This window comes from Pangasianodon hypophthalmus, chromosome 10, assembly GCF_027358585.1.
Source record: "Pangasianodon hypophthalmus isolate fPanHyp1 chromosome 10, fPanHyp1.pri, whole genome shotgun sequence".
Lineage (NCBI taxonomy): Eukaryota > Metazoa > Chordata > Actinopteri > Siluriformes > Pangasiidae > Pangasianodon > Pangasianodon hypophthalmus.
The window spans coordinates 17,008,676-17,030,275 of record NC_069719.1 but is presented as its reverse complement, the minus strand read 5'-3'; the positions used below and the strand labels follow the sequence as shown (position 1 = coordinate 17,030,275).

Genomic DNA, 21,600 nt, shown 5'->3' with positions numbered 1-21,600 from the left:
GCCCAGTGGCCACTCTCCTCAGCTCCTCCCTAACACTGGTTATCTCACTAGTACACTCGGATGATTGTCAGTTGAAACAGCAACTTTATCACACATTCAGTAGTTTCTCACTGGCTGAGACTGTTAAGCCTGTTTTTTTTTTTAGTCTGTTAAAGATTTCACTTCTCCCGTTCCCACTTTTGTTTTTGCCCTTACCATCCAGCCTGTCTGTTTCTGTGTCTCTGTGTGCAGAATACAGAGGTTACAGATAGAGGCGTTTGTGTTTTGAGAAACACAAAAGCTGTAGCAATCCCATTTGATGGAAATCAAAAATAGGCAAAAGGGAGAAACCGAATGAAGCACTGGAAATCTGTGTGTGTCTGAACATAAGCTTGAATGAACAGACATTGCCATAGTAACTGATGTCCCTTGGAGCCTAGTCTAAATGTCCTGAGGTGTGGATTGAGTGTGTTCTTTGCACTTAAACCTGTGCAAGATGTGACCAGGTCAGGAAACATTCTTTCTCTCAGTCTCTCTGCATCTTTCTGTCTGAATCTCTGTCTCTCTCTCTGTCTGCCTCACCCTCTGCCTTTCTCTGTCTCTCTGTCTATTTATCTGTCTCTATCTTTCTGTTTTTCTCAGTTTCTCTCTGTCTCTCTCTCTATCTCTGTGTCTCTGTCTGTCTCTCTACCCCACTTCTCCACACCTCTGGCCTGGTTAGATTCAACTTGTCTCTCTCTTGGTAGGGCTCAGCAACATGCACGTATTGGATCCCAGGAAATTTGACTGCACTGTGATGTCACCAACTGTGCAGCGTGATGATTGGTGGTGTATGTAGGTGGAGGCTTAACCGACGCTGTGGGTGCAGACATGCAGAGTAGGATGGTAGGAAGACTGGCATGATGAGCCGTGAGAGACAGTGGCATTGCCTCTGGGTCTTCTGCAGCTCCTCACGTTGTGACACACAGGCCACTCACGAGGCTCTCACCCATCCGAGTCCATCCCAGGTTTTGCTCAGGGCTTCAAAGCCTTGGGTAGAAGTTGAGCTCCTTTTAAAAATGCAGCAAAGTGGCGTGGTCTGCACTGTCTCCCAGTCTCTGACACGCATAGAACTGGAATCTGAGACAAAACAGATGATTCGTGCGTTTGTGTGTCCAGGCATCTTTGTGTTCTTGATTGTAGTGTAGTAGAAGTCCACTTGGACATGCTGAATTTTTAATGCTTTCTTGTGCTGAATTCACACATTGACCATCTGGTGCTGCTGAACAGATGATGACCATCATAGTAAGGTACCGTGCTAAGATGGTAAAAGTCATGTAAACAGTGCTGTTGTGGTTGAGCTGGATAGAGAACTCGTCGTGTTAAATTCATGCTCTTTTTAGTCAGGTCTCTGAGGGCTTTTAAGGATTTAAAAAGACTATACTTATATAGTGCAGGGTGTGTTGCAGCAAAAAGCACAAGACCTTTCAAGCTGTTTCATGTTCCTGAATAAACAAATAAACATGTAGTTTGTTCCTCCACTATGGCATGGTTGAAAATGTTAAAAAAAAAAAAAAAACGGAACTTTTGATGGAGGGTTTCGTCAGTGGTGGTGTACTTTATTCAGTGCTGGCGGAGGTACAGCTTTCCGTCTCTGTCTTTTTTTAAAAACACCAAATTTCCGGTTTTCCATCAACTTCATAGCATTAACATGAATGCAGCACTTGTGGAGGGCCAGTGTATGTGTGTTCATCAGTGTTAATCCGCAACCAAATTGAACATTAATTTTTCAGACACCGGATTAATTTGCCACCGTTAAATGGACATGCTTAACAGACCTGTCTAGACTAGTGAGGGACATTTTGAATAATTTTGGAGTTGATTGCTTGAATACATCAAAACAGTGAACTACTGATACTCAGAATCTGAATTAGTTTGTCTTGGCGTGGATGCCAGCACACTCCAGCTTGTGTCTAACGTGTTTAACAGGCAACAAAATACAAGCACAGAATACACTGGTTTGGTAATGAAATACAAGGAGAACAGAGATTGGATAAAAAAAATTACACACTTGAAGTGACCAGAAGTCATAGTTTTGCTCAATACACTGTTATGAGCTTTCTCTTTGGACCAATAGACGTTTGTGTTTGTTGGCCCCAGAGATGCACCGAGCCTTCTCCAATGCTGCGTGACATGAGCCAACGCAGCAGTGCTGTAAGATTAGTTGAATAGCCACAAGGTTTTACTCTTTCACCTGATAAGTCAGTAACTGTAACAGTTACATCAATGTGTTATTTTATTCTCATAATGCTTCTGTAATATAGAGAACATGGCAGAGGGTAATATCCTGAGTCGCCATATATTTTTGGACCACGTACCAAACTACATACTACCGTACTAAATAGATTGTCTGTAGACCGCTGGTCTCATTACTATTTAGGCATGTTACTGGTTTGGGACGCAGCCCTGAGTGTGAATGTGTATTTTACTAGAAAGGGTAGAATTCCAAAACCTTCAAAGTTTTCTCTGTTTTCAACATGCTTAGTTTAGCTTGGGTAACCTATCCCCATTACTGCAATAAAGTCACTAAAGACATTGCCTTGTGAAGTAGACAAGTGACAGCACTACGCCAGGGTTTCACATCACAGGGATGGACAAATCATAAATTCATTAGCCAGCCCACCAGCCAAGAGAAACACCAGTGTGCTTGCAAAGTCATACATTTTAGGATCTTGGAAACCTAATTAAGTAAGTTTAAAAAGTAGTGGCTAACGTAATTTAACCCAAAAATACGATTAGCTAGTTAGTTAAAGGATAAAAGTGCATCGCACCACCATGAAACATATAAGGTAACTGTAGTGGTTTATGTTTAAACATGTCAATAAAACCATGCATTATCTTTTTTCTTTTTTTCTTTCTCTGGTTGCTTGTTTGACTAGAGGGGTAAAACAACCCTGGTGCATCTATATTAGCAGCCTACTTTAACCTATTAGTCTGCTGAGCATCTACGAATAAAAAAAAACAAAAAAAAAACCTGACAGCCCAGACACAGTCTGGTTGTTCTGGGTGTACAGGATACTGATTTGTCTGCTCTTGCATCATGATGCAAAATTAGCTATAGGTCTGTTTTATTGTGTCAGGAGGTTTCTCACTGGATGCACAAAAGGGTGAATTAGCCAGATCGTGTTTAGTCCACAGGCTCCTCATTTTTCTTTTGGGGTGATAAAGGTTACAACTCGGAGGTGTGTGTATACCATTTGTGGGGTGTAGTGTGCCAGAGGCCCTGACACTAGCAAGTTTATGCCCAGAAATTGCACCAAGCCGGAGGCCTACAGGGGCGTCCCACTGAGCCATAAGCCTTGTACACCGACCCACTGGGCCTGGAGTAAGGCCAAAGGCAATAAGAATAAGGATTGAAGAAGAAACAGAAAGGGGAATGAGGGGTATGAAATAAAATAGGCTAAGCACAGACTCTAGTTGTACAGATATTACAGATTAGACATGTTTAGTTCATTTATTAATGTTTTTTTTTCCATTGTTTTATTTGCATGTTATATATGTAGTTATAGTCAGTCTGCAATGTACTGGTACTACCACAGTAGAGAATTCTTTGGTATAACACATTTATATAAATAACAGAAGACTAGTGAGTGCTTCATATTTTGAAAGAAATCCTTGGCTGCAGACATGTTTCACAACCAGAAAGTTTAATTTTGCACCAGTGTATAATTCTAGTACCTGGTAAAATAAAGGACTATACTGTCATTATGCAAATACTTATGAACATATGAACCTGGAGTTCACTGGTGTCTCAGGAAGAGAGGACGCTTGGTGCTGATGAGTTGACTCGACACCAGCACTAACGACTGTTCTCTTATCTTCTTCACAGATTATGTTTACTTTGAAAACTCCTCCAGTAACCCACTGCTCATCAGGAGAATAGAGGAGCTCAACAAGGTGAGCGAAAGTCCATCATTGTGCCCTAGAGAGTGTGTTGCCAATCCTACTGCAAGACATTTGCTGAATGTTTCATGCAACGTGCTGTCTGTCTGTCTTGACTCCCAACCACAATATTCACAACTTTTATTCTCCCAGATTTTGTACTCCCTCTTTTCTTTACATATCTCCTCTGTCCTGCTTCTTTGCTCAGCGTAGCTGCATTCCTTTCAGCAGTGAGCAGGGAACAGCAGAGGTCTAAATCTGTCATTCTGACTCTATCCTCACCTGTATGTTTGGCTTTTATCTAAACTATGGTGGCCAAGTTATGCAGCTTCTCATGCTAATTTGCAGACGGCGAATGGGAACGTGGAGGCCAAAGTGGTGTGTTTCTACAGACGCAGAGACATCTCCGCCACACTTGTCGCCCTAGCAGACAAACATGCACGTAAGTAATGAACAGGGGACCTCGGGGCACTGTCCCCATTAGATTTTCTGCATCCAAGTATTTTGCAGCATTGACAGGAAATAGAGCAAACACATTAATAATTTTAGTGCGGTCTGTGTAAGGAATAAAACACAGTAGGGCAGGCTGTTATAGGAAAATAATCCACAATGGAAAGTGGATTATTTTCCAATAACAGCCTGTCGCGAAGTGTTTTATTCTTCTTGTACCACAGCGATTTGTCAGTGATTACAGTTTGTAATTACATTATAGTAACATTAAATGTTGTGAAACATCTGCAAGACAAGTAAATTCCTGTTTCACTTACAATATAGAACCTAAAAACAGTCTGTCTCTTAACAGCCTCTCATTTTTTTCTCTCTTGAAGTTAATAAGACAAATAAACACAGTTTTTCACATAACCAAGAAAGTCTGTCCTCTGACGGAAAACAGTCACAAAAGTGCTGACACTCGAGACTCCTTTCATACACGTTAATCATTATCAGATTATGTGGAGCGTTCAGCATGAAAGTCCGTGTGAAAGAGTTTTTACTACAGAAACGGTGGCGTATTAGAATCAGCATATCACCTTATTATAAAATAGTCGTTTGAGTTCTATCTGGAGCTACTGTCGATGCTGCTGTTATACAAAATTAATTTATACCTTCTGACCTATCATAATAAAGCATTCAACAGCGTTGTGGTATAAGCCTGTTTATACCTCTTTTTGAGTAAGTAACCTTTCGGTAAGGATCTTTATTTATAGTCTTTGTGTATATGTGAATAGAAAAGGCCGTTCTCTGTGACTCAGACACTGGTTGGATTGATTGTGGATGTTATCTTCCGGAAGCAATGCTTCACTGCCAAGGCTCTTCATTGCATCACTTCCAAACTGCTGATCGTGCAGTTCAGATTTTCACTTTTTGGAATTTTAGAATGTAGACTGAGGGTTTTTTTAAAATGACAAAACACCCAGCATTGTCTTCAGCACAGAACTGTTGAGTACAGCATTTTCATTTTTGGTCAAAGGGCTTTACTTTTGCTTAATTCTTCTTTTAAACTGTTTGCACGTAGCTTTTTTTTCTGTTGTGATGACTTGACTCAAATAGTGTACACTGTCATTCTGCACAGGAATGATTGGAACTGTGATCCGGTTGAGAATATCCAGTCTTTCCTGCTGTAAGCAGAGTTTGTCTCCAAAATGGCTGCTATAGGATTGAATCACAAAGCATGTTAGTGTGCTTCATACATGTGGTGGGGCTAGGCATGGTGTGAGCAGCTGTCAGTAGGGCTGTTGTGAAAGTAGTGTATCAGTGGTTGAATTTAGAACACATACAGTCCCCTCCGAACGTATTGGATCGACAAGGCCAGTTCTTTTGTTTTTGCTATACACTGAAGTCATTTCAGTTTGAGATCAAAAGATGAATATGAGGTTATAATTAGAGAATTGGAGGAATTACAGAATTTCAGCTTTCATTTCCTGATATTTGGTTGTGTTAAACAACTTAGAACATGGCACCTTTTATGCCACCCAACTTTTAGATGAGCAAAAGTATTGGAACAGATAATCTTAAAGTAAATAACACTTGATATTTGGTTGCATATCCCTTGCTTGCAGTGACTGCCATCAAGCTGGAGACCCACTGACATCACCAAACTGTTGCATTCTTCTTTTGTAATGCTGTTCCATGCTTGTACCACAGCTTCTTTCAGGAGTTTTTAGTTTTGGGGGTTTCTCCTCTTCAGGAGGTAAAATGCATGCTCAATTGGGTTAAGGTGTGGTGATTGACGTGGTCAGTCTAAAACCTTCCACTTTTTCCACTGATGAAGTCATTTTTTGTGTTAGCAGTGCATTTTGGGTCATTGTCTTACTGCATGATGAAGTTTCTCCCAATTATATTGGATGCATTTCTCTCTATGTTGGCAGACAGCATATTTCTGCAGACTTCTGAACCCATTCTGCTGCTACCATCATGAGTTACATCAGAAATAGAGATTAGTGAGCCCATTCCAGAAGAAGCCTTGCAAGCCCAAGCCATGACACTACTTACAATGTGCTTGACCAATGAGCTTGTAGGTTTTTTGGCCTATCCTTCACTTTGGTAGATGTTAATCTTGGTTCCACAACTTTTCTGGATCATCCCTGTATTTCTTTTTGAATTCATATCAGACCTTCAGATTCTTACTGCTGATGAGAGGTTTGCATCTTGTGGTATGGCCTCTATATTTCTGCTCTTGAAATTTTCTTCAAAGGGTGGATTGTGATATCTTCACCCCTGCCCTGTGGAGGTTGTTGGTGATTTCACTGACTGTTGTTTTTGGGTTTTTCTTTACAGCTCTCACAGTGTTTCTGTCATCAACATCTGTTGTTTTCCTTGGCTGACCTGTTTGATGTCTGGTTGTTGGTAAACCAGTGGTTTCTTTCTTTTTCAAGACATTCCAAATTATTATATTGATTATGCCAGTTGCTTATGCAATGGCTCTGATAGATTTTCCCACTTTTTTCAGCTTCAAAATGGCTTTCTTTTCTCCCGTAGGCAGCTCTCTGGACTTCATGTTGTTTTATTCTTTTTAACAACAACTGCAGTCTTCACAGGTGAAACCCAGGGTTCAATCCAAGAGTAGACATTGGGAACTATTAATTGTTTAAACAGTCAATATAACAGGGCACACCTGGGCAACAATAAACTCCTGTCAGTCACATGTTCTAATATTTTTGATCACTTGAACAAATGGATGGGTTCAAACAAAAGGTGCCATGTTCTAAGGTGTTTAACACATCTAGATGTAAATATCAGGGAATTAAAGCTGAAATTCTGATCCATCGTCTCATATTCATTCTTTGATTTCAAACCCAAATGTCTTCATTGTATAGTTAAAAACAAAATAATTGGCCTTGCCATTCCAATACTTTCGGAGGGGACTGTATATGTGATATAAGAGAGAGCGTGAATGTGCATGTACAAAAGTAGCCCACACTGCACATAGGTTTAATCGTGAGGGAGTGGGATTGTTTGTTCACATAGACCACACAGAAGCAGTTAGGACCTTGGTAGGGGTGGGGGTAGGGGTGTAAGTTCTCTGTGTGTGTGGGTTCGTGGATTGTGGGCCTCTCTGCAGTGCCAGCAGTCTCTCCGTGGATGTTCAGACATTTGCAATATGTGAAAAATGCATGGCAGGAATGACTGTGGACCACATGGGTGTGGGCTACATCCTGACTCCGCTTCAGTAAGGAAAGAAGAAAGGAGAAGAGAAAAGGGGAGAAACAAAATGAAATGGGAAGCGAGGTGAGTCACAGAGTAGGAACAGGAGAACAGTCTTCGAGAAAAGAACAGTGAAGATAAGAGGATGAGGGCGTGAGAAGCAGAGTGATGGAGTTCCTCCTGCGTGAATGGACACTAAGGGAGTTTGAATGCATCTACATGTGAGAGCTGGAACTATTGGCTCTCTTTTCAGCAGTCTGAGTCAGTGTACGTGCACACACACTCACAGATGACTCACAGATTAAATATTTTGTTCTCGGTGATGCTGGCTCCTCCTTACCAGAGCCTGAAGCTAGGGAGCTGTGCCGTGGCCGTGTTTGCACACATGAGCATGTGTGTAGAGGCAGAGAGAGAGAGGGACTTGACCCTGAACTGAACTGACCACTCCCTGCAGTCACCTCGCCCACTGTGTCTGAACTCGGCTTGTGCTTTCTGCTCAGACTCGAGGTTACCCTGGGTTCAGGAAAGAATAGGTTTGAATCACGACAGAATGAGAATGTGTGCCTGTGTCTCTTTGTGTTTGTGAGATACCCACTTCTTGAGAACAGGTAAGTACAACACATCTCAGGGGTGTTAGACTCCACTCCTGGACGGCCACAGAACTGCAGGATTGCTTTTTCATGTGACCCTGACACATCACAGCCACATTGAAGAGCTAGTGCCATCCAGGGTGACTGAGGATCCACTCCCTTTGCATCACATTTACATCACTGCAGAGACTACAGCTGATAGCTGACATGTACATACTATCAGCACCTGCATGAAATGAAATCTCTTGCCAGAAGTTTTTATTCATAATAAAAAAAAAAAAGCCCACCATTGCAGAAAAAGACAACCTACACTATATGGCCAAATGTTAGTGGACACCTGGCACCCATATGTGGCCTCCTCACCCAACATCAGTGCCAGACCTCACTAAAACTTTTGTGCCTGAATGGGCAACTCGCCTCAGCCATGCTCCAAATTATAGTGAAAAGCCTTCCCAGAACAGTGGAGGTTAGTATGACAGTAAGCAAGGAGCTAAATCTGGAACGGGATGTTCAAAAAGCACATATGAGTGTGATGGTCAGGTGTCTACAAATTTTTTTGTACAGGTGTCCAAATTATATGCCACATATGATATAGTTGCATGACTATTAATTTTACTAGCCAACTAGTAATTGAAAAATGTTGTTCAGTAATTTCCAAGCAAAGATTTGGTTGTTTTATTAGTGCAGTTAAATGCTGATAAACAACAGCAAAAAAAAAAAAAAAAGCAAAAAAAAATAAAAATAAAAACAAATAAAATTTCAATATTCAGTACTTCCTTAGGGTACACTGTTAAAGGTCAAAATGGAGAAATCAATGCATAAATGTGCAAAATAATAATAATGATACAGATTTGATCATATTACACTATTTATGGACATACCAATCTTTTAAATGCATTTGTGTGGACGGCCTGGTGGTAGTCGTCCATGGCTCAGCTGTTGATTCTTGGAACTGAGAGCATGCAACGTGGAAGATCATCAACAGAGCCCAGCATATATCTCCTTGACCAGCCTTCCTTGGATTGAGGATGCTATGTCTAGAACAGCATTTGCTTTCCACTAAACTGAGTGGGACTGGATAGTGACGTGCAACCTGTGACATTGCATTGCACAGCACTAGTAATGAAAAAAATTGACTATGCCACAGTGCAAGGGCTTTATGTTTTATTTAGCTTTATAGGACAACAAAAATAACTGCGGACAGAATTCTTTCGGGAGCTGCCAGGAGTGGGATTTAAAATAAAAAAGCCTCAGCTCCCAAGTGGCACAACAAAAAAAGTGTTCATCCTATGGTTGGGAGATTATAAGTTCAAATCCCAACAATGTCACAGTTATCCATAGCCAGGAGCCAAAGGAGCAAAGGAGTCATGCTCTCTCTCTCCCCTGTCAATCACAGTGGGACTAGCCAATTGTGGGCATCTGTAAGCTCATGTATGCAGAAAAGGGCAGATGGCGCTTTCCTCAGAGTGTGTTACGATGCCTGTGATGCAGCATGAGCAGCAGTTTGACAAGATTCGCTTGGCTGTCTTAGCCACGTGTTAGCCTTCACCCTTCCAGTTTGGTAGCTGTTGTATGATAGGGGAGAGCTGGCTGGTGGGAGGGTGACCAAATTAGGGAGAAAATGGGGGAACAAAAACAGTCTCATGCACACCTTTACACTTCTTACAAAGTGATATCAAAGTTTTAATGACCCATACAAAATAATTACTTTTCCCAGCGTAGTCTTGTACAGTTAGTTGACTATAGAATTGACTTCATCTAGTCTGAAACATTTTCAGCTCTAACGAAGTTCATTTAACCTGCTTTCTTGACTGTCTGCCTGCATTTCCTAAATCTCTGCCTTGCTGATTTTCCACCACCCTGACTATTTGCCGGCTGTCCACAGCGGCAACTAGTGAATATATTAGTCAACTAGTCTATTCAACCCTTAGTGTACCAGTAGGAGTACTTATAGTTGCATTCTAGTTTGACAGACTATATATCACAGCAGTATGTGGTTTGGACAACAGCCAAACAAAACAAACTGAATCGGAATTTAAAGACTGTTTGGACTGCTCAGCTTTTTCATTACAATAATATAGTTGGCTACATTTGATGGGCATATGAGCAGCATATGGGCAAAAGTTGCATATGAGCAGAATTGAGAAATTATGAGCAGACACTGAAAAAACATGTCCTCTTAAGAGGTTTAGACTCTTTCTGTCTCTCTGTCTTCTGATGGCGATTCAGCATGCTCCGTTGATGCTGATGACTATCACCGATAGTGAAGCAACCATGGGTGTATTCACAGATGTCCAGTGGCGGTGTATTAGGAACCTAACACACGCGATGAGATTTGACTCATCAGTTAATTACCAAGCCCTTAGTGTGTTAATTTGGGTGTGTAATATCTAATTCATGCTTTGTCAGAAGTGCTTCTAACCACCACCTAAAACGAGCTTGAGACAGCCCTGAACGTTCATGGTCTTTCAAAACAGTAGGAGGATCTTAGCTGTCCATTAAACAAAGAGGCATGAAGTAAACATCAAGGAGTAGGTGAAGGTAGATATTTTGTTGTTTGTTTAGATCAAATGGTGGTACACTTTAACTGAGATTTTCTCTGTGGCCTCGTGTGAGGAAGATTATAGAGAAACCGTCTAAATGGGGAAACTATGGGATGTGGTATAATTAAAGACTTTTAATGAGATAGTGTAAACCAGATACATGAACTAACTTGCCCCATATTACATTTACATCTCCAGCGTTTGGCAGATGTTCTTATCCAGAGGGACGTATAGCAGTGCTTTGTAGTCTCCCTTTAAACATCCTGACAAAAGATATTATGATTTAAAATTCACTGGGCAAGTTATGGGCAAAACAGAGTTTTTAAAGTAACTCTGATGAACCAGATCTTTTGGCATTGAAAATATTAGTACATACTTTTAGGTGGGTTGTTACATGAGAGGTTTGTTAAATTCAAACATTAATATTTTAGTATGAAAATGACTTAAACAAGAAAAGTGACTCCAGCCACATTGCAGGAAAATATAGTTAAACTATTAAAGTGTGAACATTAGAATATTTCCACTATTTAACATGGTTTTTAATCCTTCATAAATTAAAAACCATGTTCAGAAAATGAAACAATGTAGTGTTTATCTCTGTTACTTCGTCGATAAAATAGTTCACGTCTTTATGAGCTACTCAATTTAAAACAAACAAGAGAGAAGACGTGTGTGTTAAATCACATACTTTTATAGCTTTCTATTTTAGACCTGGTTTCTCAAACTGTTTGCAGCCAGGGACCCCTTTAACTGCAAAATAAATTCCATGAGCCCCCTCCGTACAAATGTAGTTTATAAATAATAATCCAGCTACTGAAATATAAAGCTCATTATTCAGATGTGCACAATGATATTCTGGCAATAATTTGAGCCAGAGAGCTTTTAATTCCTGAACCTTCCACCGACAGAACACATTAGGTCCAAGCTGACCTTATTTATAGCTACTTACTTTGAGTTTTTGAGATTTGGATTAAAGCCATTCAATTCAAGTGACCAATCAAATGGGTTAATAACTATAGCAGCTCAATAATAAATAAAACAGCTATGTTATGGACCAATGGCTATGCATCATCAACCCCATATTGAGATCTACTGTTCAAAACTATACTCGAGTTTATTGTTTGCATTGCACAGATTTTTAACACACTTTTCAGAGTTAAGTATGAATGCTTGACAAATAACAAACTTCATGTACCAATCCATGTGCAATGTAGAAATCTTTCAGATGTTCTAAATTAGTAAATACCTTTAGATATAAGGTCAGAGTATGCTATTTAATCTGCACGTTAGTATGCAGAGTTGAAGCTCCCGCCAGTTTCCTGTTCCTCATGCCCACTTTGCTGCTGACCAGTTACAAATTACTTCATTTCTCTCCTAAGTACCTTTCTGACAAACTCAGGTTGGACAATCCTGATCTACAGTACCTGGATGACTATGTACTTGTGTGTGTGTGTGTGTGTGTGTGTGTCTGTGTGTGTCTGTGTGTCTCAGGGCAGTTGTCCAATGATGGAAGTCCTATATATATGATCTGGTTCATAGTGCACTAGAGTATGGCTGTTTGGCAAGTGCAATGGAAAGTCGAGTCTGTTCCTCTATGCAGTGTCTCTCATGAGCCTCCATTCCTCCTTCCTGAGTGGGAGTGTAGGCTCCTCTTCCTCTCCCCTCCTCTTCCTCCTCTCACTGCTTGGTAAAGCAACTCATTCATCAATAATTGATAATTGCTTGGGACAGGTGAGATGGAGAGGCAATTTGTGGAGAGTATAGGCTGGGTGCAGTGCCAGTAGATTGGTTGCAGTGTTCTGTTCTGTCTCTCTCTCTCTGTCTCTCTTTCTGTCTGTCTCTCTCTCTCACGTTATCTCTCTCTCGCTATCTCTCTTACACTCTCACTCTTGCTCGCTCATGCTGTCTCTTTCGCAATCTCTCTTGCGCTTATGCTCTCTCTCTCTCTCTCCCTGTGTGTCTGTTTCAATATTTCTGTCTCTGTCTCTCTCTCTCTGTCTTTTGCTGTCTCTCTATCGCTCTTGCTATATGCCTCTTGCTCACTCTCTCTCTCTCTCTCTCTCTCTCTCTCTCTAAGGACTGAGGCTGTAGTGAGTTACTCTCATCATGCTGGCTCTCTCGAGGATGAAGAGGGCTGTTCATAGCCGTGTGGCTCTCGTGGTTTTCCTTTCTCTCTTTTTTTCCCCCTACTTCTGTGTAGTACACATCAATACTCCAGTCACAATTGTAATAAATCTAAGACACAGAACAGCAGCCACTCTGTTTATGTGTTGAGTGCATGCATTTGTGTGCAAATGAAAATGAAACTGAAGGTATGACATACAGACAGCATGGTGAGTGCGTGTGCTCAGAATACTAGAGTGGCTGAGGAAGAAGAGGGAATACGTATTGATTTTCAGGCACACCTTTTTTTTTTTTTTTTTTTCTTGAAAATCCCTTGATTGCTTTTGTTCTTCTCTCCTCTCTCATTCATTCTGTCTGTCTTTCTGTCTTTCGTTTGCTCTGTCTATCTGTCTCTCTCTCTAATGAAACTCCAGATGAATTGGAGCACACTCTCTGGCTTCTCTCTTCTCTCTTCCCTCCTCCTCCTCCTCCTCCTCATACTCACTCTACCTTCCCTCTTCTCCACTCAGCACCCTCAGTCCGTACACCACATATATGTAGGATTTTTTTTGAGAGAGAATTTCCTCTCAGCTCCTCTAAAAATGAATTATTGGGGAACAGAGATTAAGTACTCAGATGTGAATTATGTGAGGGGGTGGGACTTTATTGACTCACTCCGATTTCATTTTTTTTATTTCATTTTATTTTATTTATTTATTTTTTTTTTTGCTTTTTTTCACCCAACCATTTTTACATTCTTATTCATCTGCTTTTATGTCGAACTGATTTGATTTGAGGTACTTTCTGTTTGCAACCGTAGATATAGGAAACCTAAATGCTGCATTGGGCTGAGCCAGCCACGTCATTCAGACTGTCTACTAAGGTTTTGGTGGGAAAAAATAAAGTGTCAGTGTCAAGACTTTGTAACAGTCAGAGGTAAGGCTGTTCCTTTAAGTTGTCTGCCATGGGAATGTCTTCAGGACTGAGGGCTTTGCGATGTGTCGGTAACATGACCAGCTGTATTTATAAACTTCAAGAGAGAGTGAAAGAGAGGCTGGTGAGCGAACACGTGTTTATAGCTGCTATAACGTAAGTGGTAACTGCAACTAACTTTGGACATCACTTTAAACATTACTATAAACTAATAAAATGTACATGTTGGTCTTTACTGTGAAATTGTTATCTCTAGCAAATTACTATGGAATAAGAAAGATAAAACACTTTGGGACGTATTGTTATAGGAAAATAATCAACTTTGGGATGCTAATGGCCCTGAGCCATTGGGCTGCCTCACACCATCCCTATTATTATTTTCCTGTAACAGCATGCCACATCATGTTTTATTCCTTACTTAACACTGTTGAGCTACTCTTTAACTTGTACACACATAGTATTTGGCAGTACATGTGAAATCTATTGTATGTTTTGAGATTGCATTTGGGGTTGGATTTGTGATTCAGTACCAGTTATTACTTATCAGGCAGTGTTTATCATGATGTAACTAAGTCGGTTTCAGGTATCCTTCATGCTAGCTTTAGCTAACATAATGCTGCTTGATGATTTTCTCAATAATGGGTTGTTTGCTCATAGCTGCATTGGTTTATAAACATTTCAAATGATCAATTGTACAGGTATATTTTCATTTGCATCTCCTGTGGTATGCAGAAAGGTATGACATCTGAAACAGTAAATTTTATCAAAGTCAAGTGAACATAGAGAGTTACAGGTGATCTTATCAGAGTAGACAGGCATTTCCCCAACGACTTTCACTGGTTAATGTGTGATTCCTGCCCCACCTAATGTGGCGGGGAGATATCAAAATATGGAGCAACAGCATTCATCTAGGGTTTCTATATCTGTGACTGCAGCACTCGGATCTCCAGGCCAGTCTATTTAGATGTGGTAATCTCTGCATATGGTTAAAAAAAAGTTGGATGCAACTACATATTTCAAATCTTAGGAAACATTCAAGGGGCTATGTTTCACAAAAGTGTTGTCACAATTCAGCCATTAACGCACATCTCCTGGTGGCTTAATGAAGATGTATTTTGACCTTTGACCCCCAGGAGAGCTGGAGGAGGAGATGGAGAACCCTGAGATGGTGGACCTGCCAGAGAAACAAAAACACCAGCTGAGACACAGAGAGCTCTTCCTCTCCAGACAATTGGAGTCTCTGCCTGCTACACACATCAGGTAAAAACACCTCTGTTTGTTTGTGTGCACCATGTTGGACGATTTTCCATAAATATAGGGTGAAATAATTTGACCACTGTCACGTCTGCGGGCTTGAACTGTACAGTAAGTGAGTGGAATACTCCAAGGATGGCTGTTCGGCCGACATCATGTGTCTGAGACACATCATTATTTTGTGACATGTCAAAAGCTGTATTAGGAATCCTCGAGCATAAACAGTGTTTGAGTGGAGTGGACATTACTGGCACTGGAATCAGATCTCGGTAGGAAACTTAAGCTGTTAGTATGATCCTGGTATTAGACTGCTGGACCAGTGAAATGTATAAAGATTTTCACAGGGATTTCAGGACCTTACAAACATACATCTTGTGTAATTAAAGTAATTAAAACATGCACAGCATCTGGATGTCTGTTTAAAAGCTTAGCTAACAATAAAACACAGCTTACATTGGAAGAGCATGAATGGACACTTACTCTGTATTACATTTTATGAAAATATAATAATAATTATATAAATTAGAATAATATTTATGATATTCTGTAATATTATGTAATACTGCCGCCAGAAGAATGAATATTAATTTGATGTTTATGGAGTTTACAGAATGTCATCTAGTCTCATCCCGTTTGATTTGTAAGTCACTGGGTTCCTGTTCCACCCCAACTTGGCTGACAGCAAAAGTTTTTTTTTTTTTTTTTTTTAATATTTAAAAAAAATTGTCTTGATGTTTTGCTTGGCCCATACTTCTACATCTCGTAGATTTTCTAACACACAATAACCAAAATAAAATAACAAACCTGTTACTCCTTAGTTTTTATTATCTATTATCTATTTATTATAAGCTATTATCATCACTGTTACATAGTCTATACTTCAAATCCTCTGACCAAGAACAGTGACAGCAGTATGATGATGTTTGATTACAGTAATGCTTGCTAGTACTGCTTGACTTTCTGAATTGACAGGCGGCATGACTATTTACATAGCCACTCTGTCATAGCCTCTGAGCAGATACTGCAGAGACTGCTTGAATATGAGGTGAATTTCACCAAACCCCGCAAAAGGTGTTCTTACTTAAAAAAAACATGGAGTACATCTTTTTAGTGTTTGAGCAATTTAGAGTATGTAGAGAGGCAGCTCGCTTACTGTATCAGGTATCAGTGCTTTACTGAGAGCTCTGATATTGCTTACAGAACAGCCTATGGAAGAATGCTGTAATGATGTTATCGTTTCAAAAATAGGATGAGTCCATTCCTAATTTGCCGTAATTAGGAGCATTGGTACTTTCAGTACTGATATCCCCTGCAGCCTGTGCATCTCTTTCTGACATAAACACAAGTCGCATGCCAAGTCTGTTTAGAGTACATTCTCAAGGTCCCAGTTCTCTCTTGTCCATTTTGCTATAATTTGACTGTCAAAACAAAATTTGTATTTCTCCTTTACCTTTGACTTGACTTTGAGGTTGTGTGCTTCAAGCCATTTTGAACATGTGTGTTGTGTAACTGTGTTCAGAGGAAAGTGCTGTGTGACTCTTCTCAATGAGACAGAAGCCCTCAAGTCCTACCTAGACCGAGAGGTGAGTACAGTACAGCATTTGTAACTGTGTAGCACTGCTAGAACACACTACTAGCTCACTGGCACTGATGCACTCACAGTGTATGTTTTACCTATACTAGATAGAGATGCATGTGCTTATTGTGTGTGTATGTGTGTATATGAGATCTAGTTTTGAGCTCTGTTCTTCATGAATAATTCAGTGTGTTGACCCAGAATGTTCTCTTCGCATTTAGTAATGAGGAGACTGGAGACTCCACTCACTGTCAGGCCAAACACACAAACACCACATAGCCCTATATCAGTACATGAGGCTTTCTTTGTTTGTGCCTGGGTCTCTGACTTCGACTTTGTCTGTGTTGTGTTTTGGCTGCAGGACGCATTTTTCTACTCTCTGGTGTACGACCCTCAGCAGAAAACACTCTTGGCTGATAAAGGCGAGATCAGAGTGGGGAATAAGTACCAGGCAGAAATCACCGACCTCCTCAACGAGGGTATGTGTTCTTTTAGTGCAGTTGTGGGAAACTTCTGATTTTCATACCCACTGTAGAGTCTGAACACTCAAGTGCTTAAAACATGCAGACAAAAACATGCAACCATGTCTTGCACTTCCTCTGTATGATTCATATCTCTTCCTTTATCTCTGTGTAACACTGTCTGATGGCAGGGTGACCACAGGTCCCTAAAAACTGTTTCTCTGAAATTATATTTCACCGTGTTATATTATATTTTATATGGTCTTAGAATTTAAGCTTAAGGCTAATCAGGTGCCTTTCTTAGCACAGACATGTTGATTTGATTAAATATAATTTCAACCAAAATTTGCTAAAGAAAAGCAGATAGTTTTGCTGGATAAAACAAAAGACATGATGCTGTTCTGTTGGTTGGCACATATTTAAATCTAATAACAGTCACTATTTTAAATTGTTTTATACATACCACTTTTTTATACATACCAATTTGGCCTAATCGCACCACAGATCTAGTATTTTGCATTGATTCATTCATCTTCACTTTATCCTGGTCACGGTTGCAGTGTATCCGGAGCCTGTCGTGGGAACACTGGGCGAGGCGGGAGTATATGCACACACACTCATTTACGCATGGGGCAATTTAGAGTTGCCAATACACTTGCTGGGATGTGTTTGGGAGATGGGAGGAAACTAGAGAACAGAAAAACCCAAGTGGTCACGGGTAGAACATACAGACCCGTACAGCTCAGTACTGAACCATGGACCCTGGAACCGTGAGGCAATCGCACTACCATGCTAGATTTAATAAATTAACAAAAATAATGAGCAGAGTTACAACTTATGAGTATTTTCTGCAGCCCCAGCCCCCAGTTTGAGAACTGCTGAACTAGACTACTATGGAAGATATAATTTTTGCAGTTTATTTTGCTGTAATTTACATAAATATGTGCAAATAATTTTACATAATTAAGTATAAAATGTCATTTTAGGCATACTCTAGACACCCTGTGGTGTGAACATGCAGCCACGTCCTGTCTGTTTTTAAATCTGGATATTTCTGCAACTAAAGCTAGTGTATTCGGGGCATCTCACTGAGAACTCTGATAGACATGGATGAATAACATGAAGCACTGGAAGAAAGGAAGACCATGCAGAGCTGTAGCAGAGTGGGAGTCTAATCTTGATATCCAGCTGTTCTTTAGATGACTGCTGTGTTTGTGCTTCTCGGTTCATTAGGAGAGGAGGATGGCAGGGAGCTGGCCAAACTAGAGGAGAAAGTGTGGGATCCCAACAGTCCTCTTACAGAGAAACAGATCGACCAGTTTCTTGTAGTGGCTCGGTAAGTACCTCAAGTGTTGTTGGATTTTTCCCTATTGATGTTTGTCTGGAATGAGCAACATAGTGACAGTTAAGGGGCTTCGAAATATGGTACACTTCCTGTGGAATTATTGATTTATATCTGAACAGTGAGATGCTGTTTTACAGGAAGACACTTGCAGTGCTCATTCATTCTTATCTCTCCCCTGCTCAATCTCTTTACATCACTTTCTATCTCCCTTCTGCCCTTTTTCTTTCTCCTTCCCTCCCACAGGTCTGTGGGTACGTTTGCGCGGGCTTTGGACTGCAGCAGTTCAGTTCGGCAGCCCAGTCTACACATGAGTGCTGCAGCTGCCTCCAGAGACATCACACTGGTACGGCACCACCTACACTCGCTCGCTCACTCACTGCATGCTACATCCTGCTTCCGCAGTACTTCACACTTTGGTCTGGCACATGAAACGCATTCTAATGTCATCTGTGCTTAGCCAATTGTCCATGCAGAATTACTCATAATGGCGTAGAGCATCATGATTACCCAGGCAGATTTAATCATAATGGTGTAGAGCAGTACGGATATTTAGAAAAAGGACAACCTTTTAAGTCTTTCTTTTCACAGTAATCTTATGTTTGTAAGTATGACAATTACAGTGCTGTCATAACCTTTATAATCATCAAATAATCATCAGATTAGATTTATAAAGCTTTGATAAAAGAGCATGGCAATAAAAAAATTCATATTTTGGTCGTATGTTAAAAGCCACTTCATAATAGCGTAGCATTTCAAGACTGAGTCAAACATATTAGAGAGCTAATTTGTATTGTGTGCTCGACTGAAAAAAGCCACCTATGGGTTATATTCTGACTCTGTGGACCCACCCTCACCAACCTTCACCTACCACTAGATGCCACTCATTTATTAAACTTACAACCCAGGAGCCAGTGGGTACTAGACACAAGCAAAAAGATACCCTCTGAACCTGAGAAACACACTGCTTTAATCTGTATATATAACATGAAATGACATTTTTGTCTGAACAGACTTTCACAAATAGTTTCCTGCAATTTGATTGTGAATCACTGCACTAATTGTGTGAATAGGAAACAAAAAGTGATTTTCCCTTTGCTTTCTACAAGAGACATCTGGACCCTGCATATTGTTTAAAGCATTATTAAAAAACTTTTGTTTCCATAATGTTAAAAATAGCATCTCTTGCAAATTGAGTCATTAACAGGGCATCATTAAGACATTAACAGGGCGGCCTTGTTGAGACATTATCAGGGCGATGTAGCTGATGTTATACGAGTGTGCTGAACCCATCCAGGTTTCAGAAGAAGTAACCTCATAAGTAATAAACAATAAATAATGGCCTACACAACTCTTGCTTGAAAAGCAGCATCAATGCAAGATTAAGTTAACTGAAGCTCATATGATAAACAGATCTATAATAAACAAAACTGCAGTCCAGGAATCTGAAAGAGCTGTTTACAGTAGTGCCTTTGCCTGTTAATTCTGTCTTTTAAGAGAATGCGTATACTTTCATCATTAAACCAGACTGAACAATTTAAATATAATTACTGCATAAAGTGGATTATTATGATTATTATTATGATTATTATTATGATGATAATAATAATCACAACCATAAAAGCATTAGTTTTTATTACCTGCATCATCTCTCTGCTTCAGATTTGCTCATTCACTCTGAATGAAAACATTTACTCTTTTTGAGTGACTTTAGGTTTAATGTTTCATGTTGTGGCTTCGCTGTGCTGTTTTATCTGAGTGTGTGAGCTTTGCAAGTGAACTTTGTTGTGACTTTTCCAGTTTATGTCTTTGTTTATGACATGAAAACAAAACTGTAGAGTCTTGGCTTTCCCACGTGTAAATAATGAACATTTTATCGTCATGTAAATAATGAATATTTAAAAAATTGGGTAATCAGAGAAAAATACAGCTTTCCTCTCACTGAGAAACCAGTCAGTGATGAATCCTCTGGCCCTTGGGCCAACTCCTGTGGATGTCCTGCATATTTTGCTCTGTGTTCAGCTTCTCATCACACTTGAGCCTCCTGAAAATTCCCAGGATCAATGGAGCACAAGCGATATTTGTTGGTCTGTAGATTATTTAGTTGCATAGGTTGTCATTATTGAGTAGTAGGATTCCTTTGGATTGGTCTCTAACTGTACTGACATATTTTTGGCCTTTTTGAATGTGCTGATCTAAAAATAATTGTGCAGATCATGTGTGATTTATCTACCTGTGAAAAATGACGCTTTTCTGGGGAGAGTTGTGAAACTACTGCAGATGTTCATGATTACCATTCACTCTGTTTTTGGTATCCAGACCTTATTCACGTCTTCTTTTGCTCCTCAGTTCCATGCCATGGACACGCTGCACAACAACGGCTATGACATGACACGAGCAATTGCTGCTTTGGTGCCTCAGGGTGGCCCTGTACTCTGTCGAGACGAGATGGAAGAGTGGAGCGCCTCGGAGGCCAACTTGTTTGAGGAGGCACTGGAGAAATATGGCAAAGACTTTACCGATATCCAGCAGGATTTTGTGAGTTTATATCAATAATGCGTTTACATAGAGAGAAGGAGTAATATATAGATGGCTTATGGACAAAATACAGAGCACCAGCTCACTGGTCTGTACACAGATTCCCTTTTGCGGTAGTGTGTGTCTTCTAACTCTGCCACCTGCTGGTGATTTAGTGCATATTTCACTGTAGTTTGGGGACTGAACTCAGCGACAAGGAGGAGCCACGTTGAGAAAATGTATACACCCACTTTTACGGAACTAAAACCATATTATATAAGCAGACAAAGGAAGACGAGAAGTGGTTTTGTGCTTTAGATTTTTCCTTCTGTGTTCCTGCATTAGAATGGTTTATGGCTCTGCTTAAGAGTGTAGATACAGATGAGTAAAAAGTTTGCATCCCACTTTTTTCTGGGTTTAAAAATTTAAAATGCACCCTAATTTATACTTTATCCACAAACAAAATTCTTTTAAAAAAAAATATGAACATTATCTTGTTTCTTTATTTGAATGTGCTCAGTACGATATATATAAGAACATAACAGTCAACACCTTTTGCTTTTTAAGTCTTATTTAAGGCATGAAAGGTTCAAATAGGTGAACTCCCAAGAAATTTGCTGCAAAGTGAAAGGTATGATAAGATATCAGAGGTGTTTGGGGATACCATTGCCAAAAATAAAATCCATAATTCAGAAATGGAAGACAGACATAGAGACAAAGACACAGCCAAGGAATGGTG

General features: G+C 40.1%; 1 protein-coding gene across 1 annotated transcript in view; it reads left to right on the top strand.

The window, feature by feature from the left end:
- The window catches only part of mta1 (metastasis associated 1), a 34,167-nt gene that overhangs the window by 6,922 nt on the left and 5,645 nt on the right, over window positions 1-21,600 (top strand). The window contains exons 2-9 of the mRNA XM_026934426.3: window positions 3,848-3,915; window positions 4,249-4,342; window positions 14,845-14,971; window positions 16,485-16,548; window positions 16,903-17,020; window positions 18,236-18,338; window positions 18,591-18,690; window positions 20,694-20,882. Coding sequence (XP_026790227.1) covers window positions 3,848-3,915; window positions 4,249-4,342; window positions 14,845-14,971; window positions 16,485-16,548; window positions 16,903-17,020; window positions 18,236-18,338; window positions 18,591-18,690; window positions 20,694-20,882 — 863 coding nt within the window. The remainder of the gene's footprint in view (window positions 1-3,847; window positions 3,916-4,248; window positions 4,343-14,844; window positions 14,972-16,484; window positions 16,549-16,902; window positions 17,021-18,235; window positions 18,339-18,590; window positions 18,691-20,693; window positions 20,883-21,600) is intronic.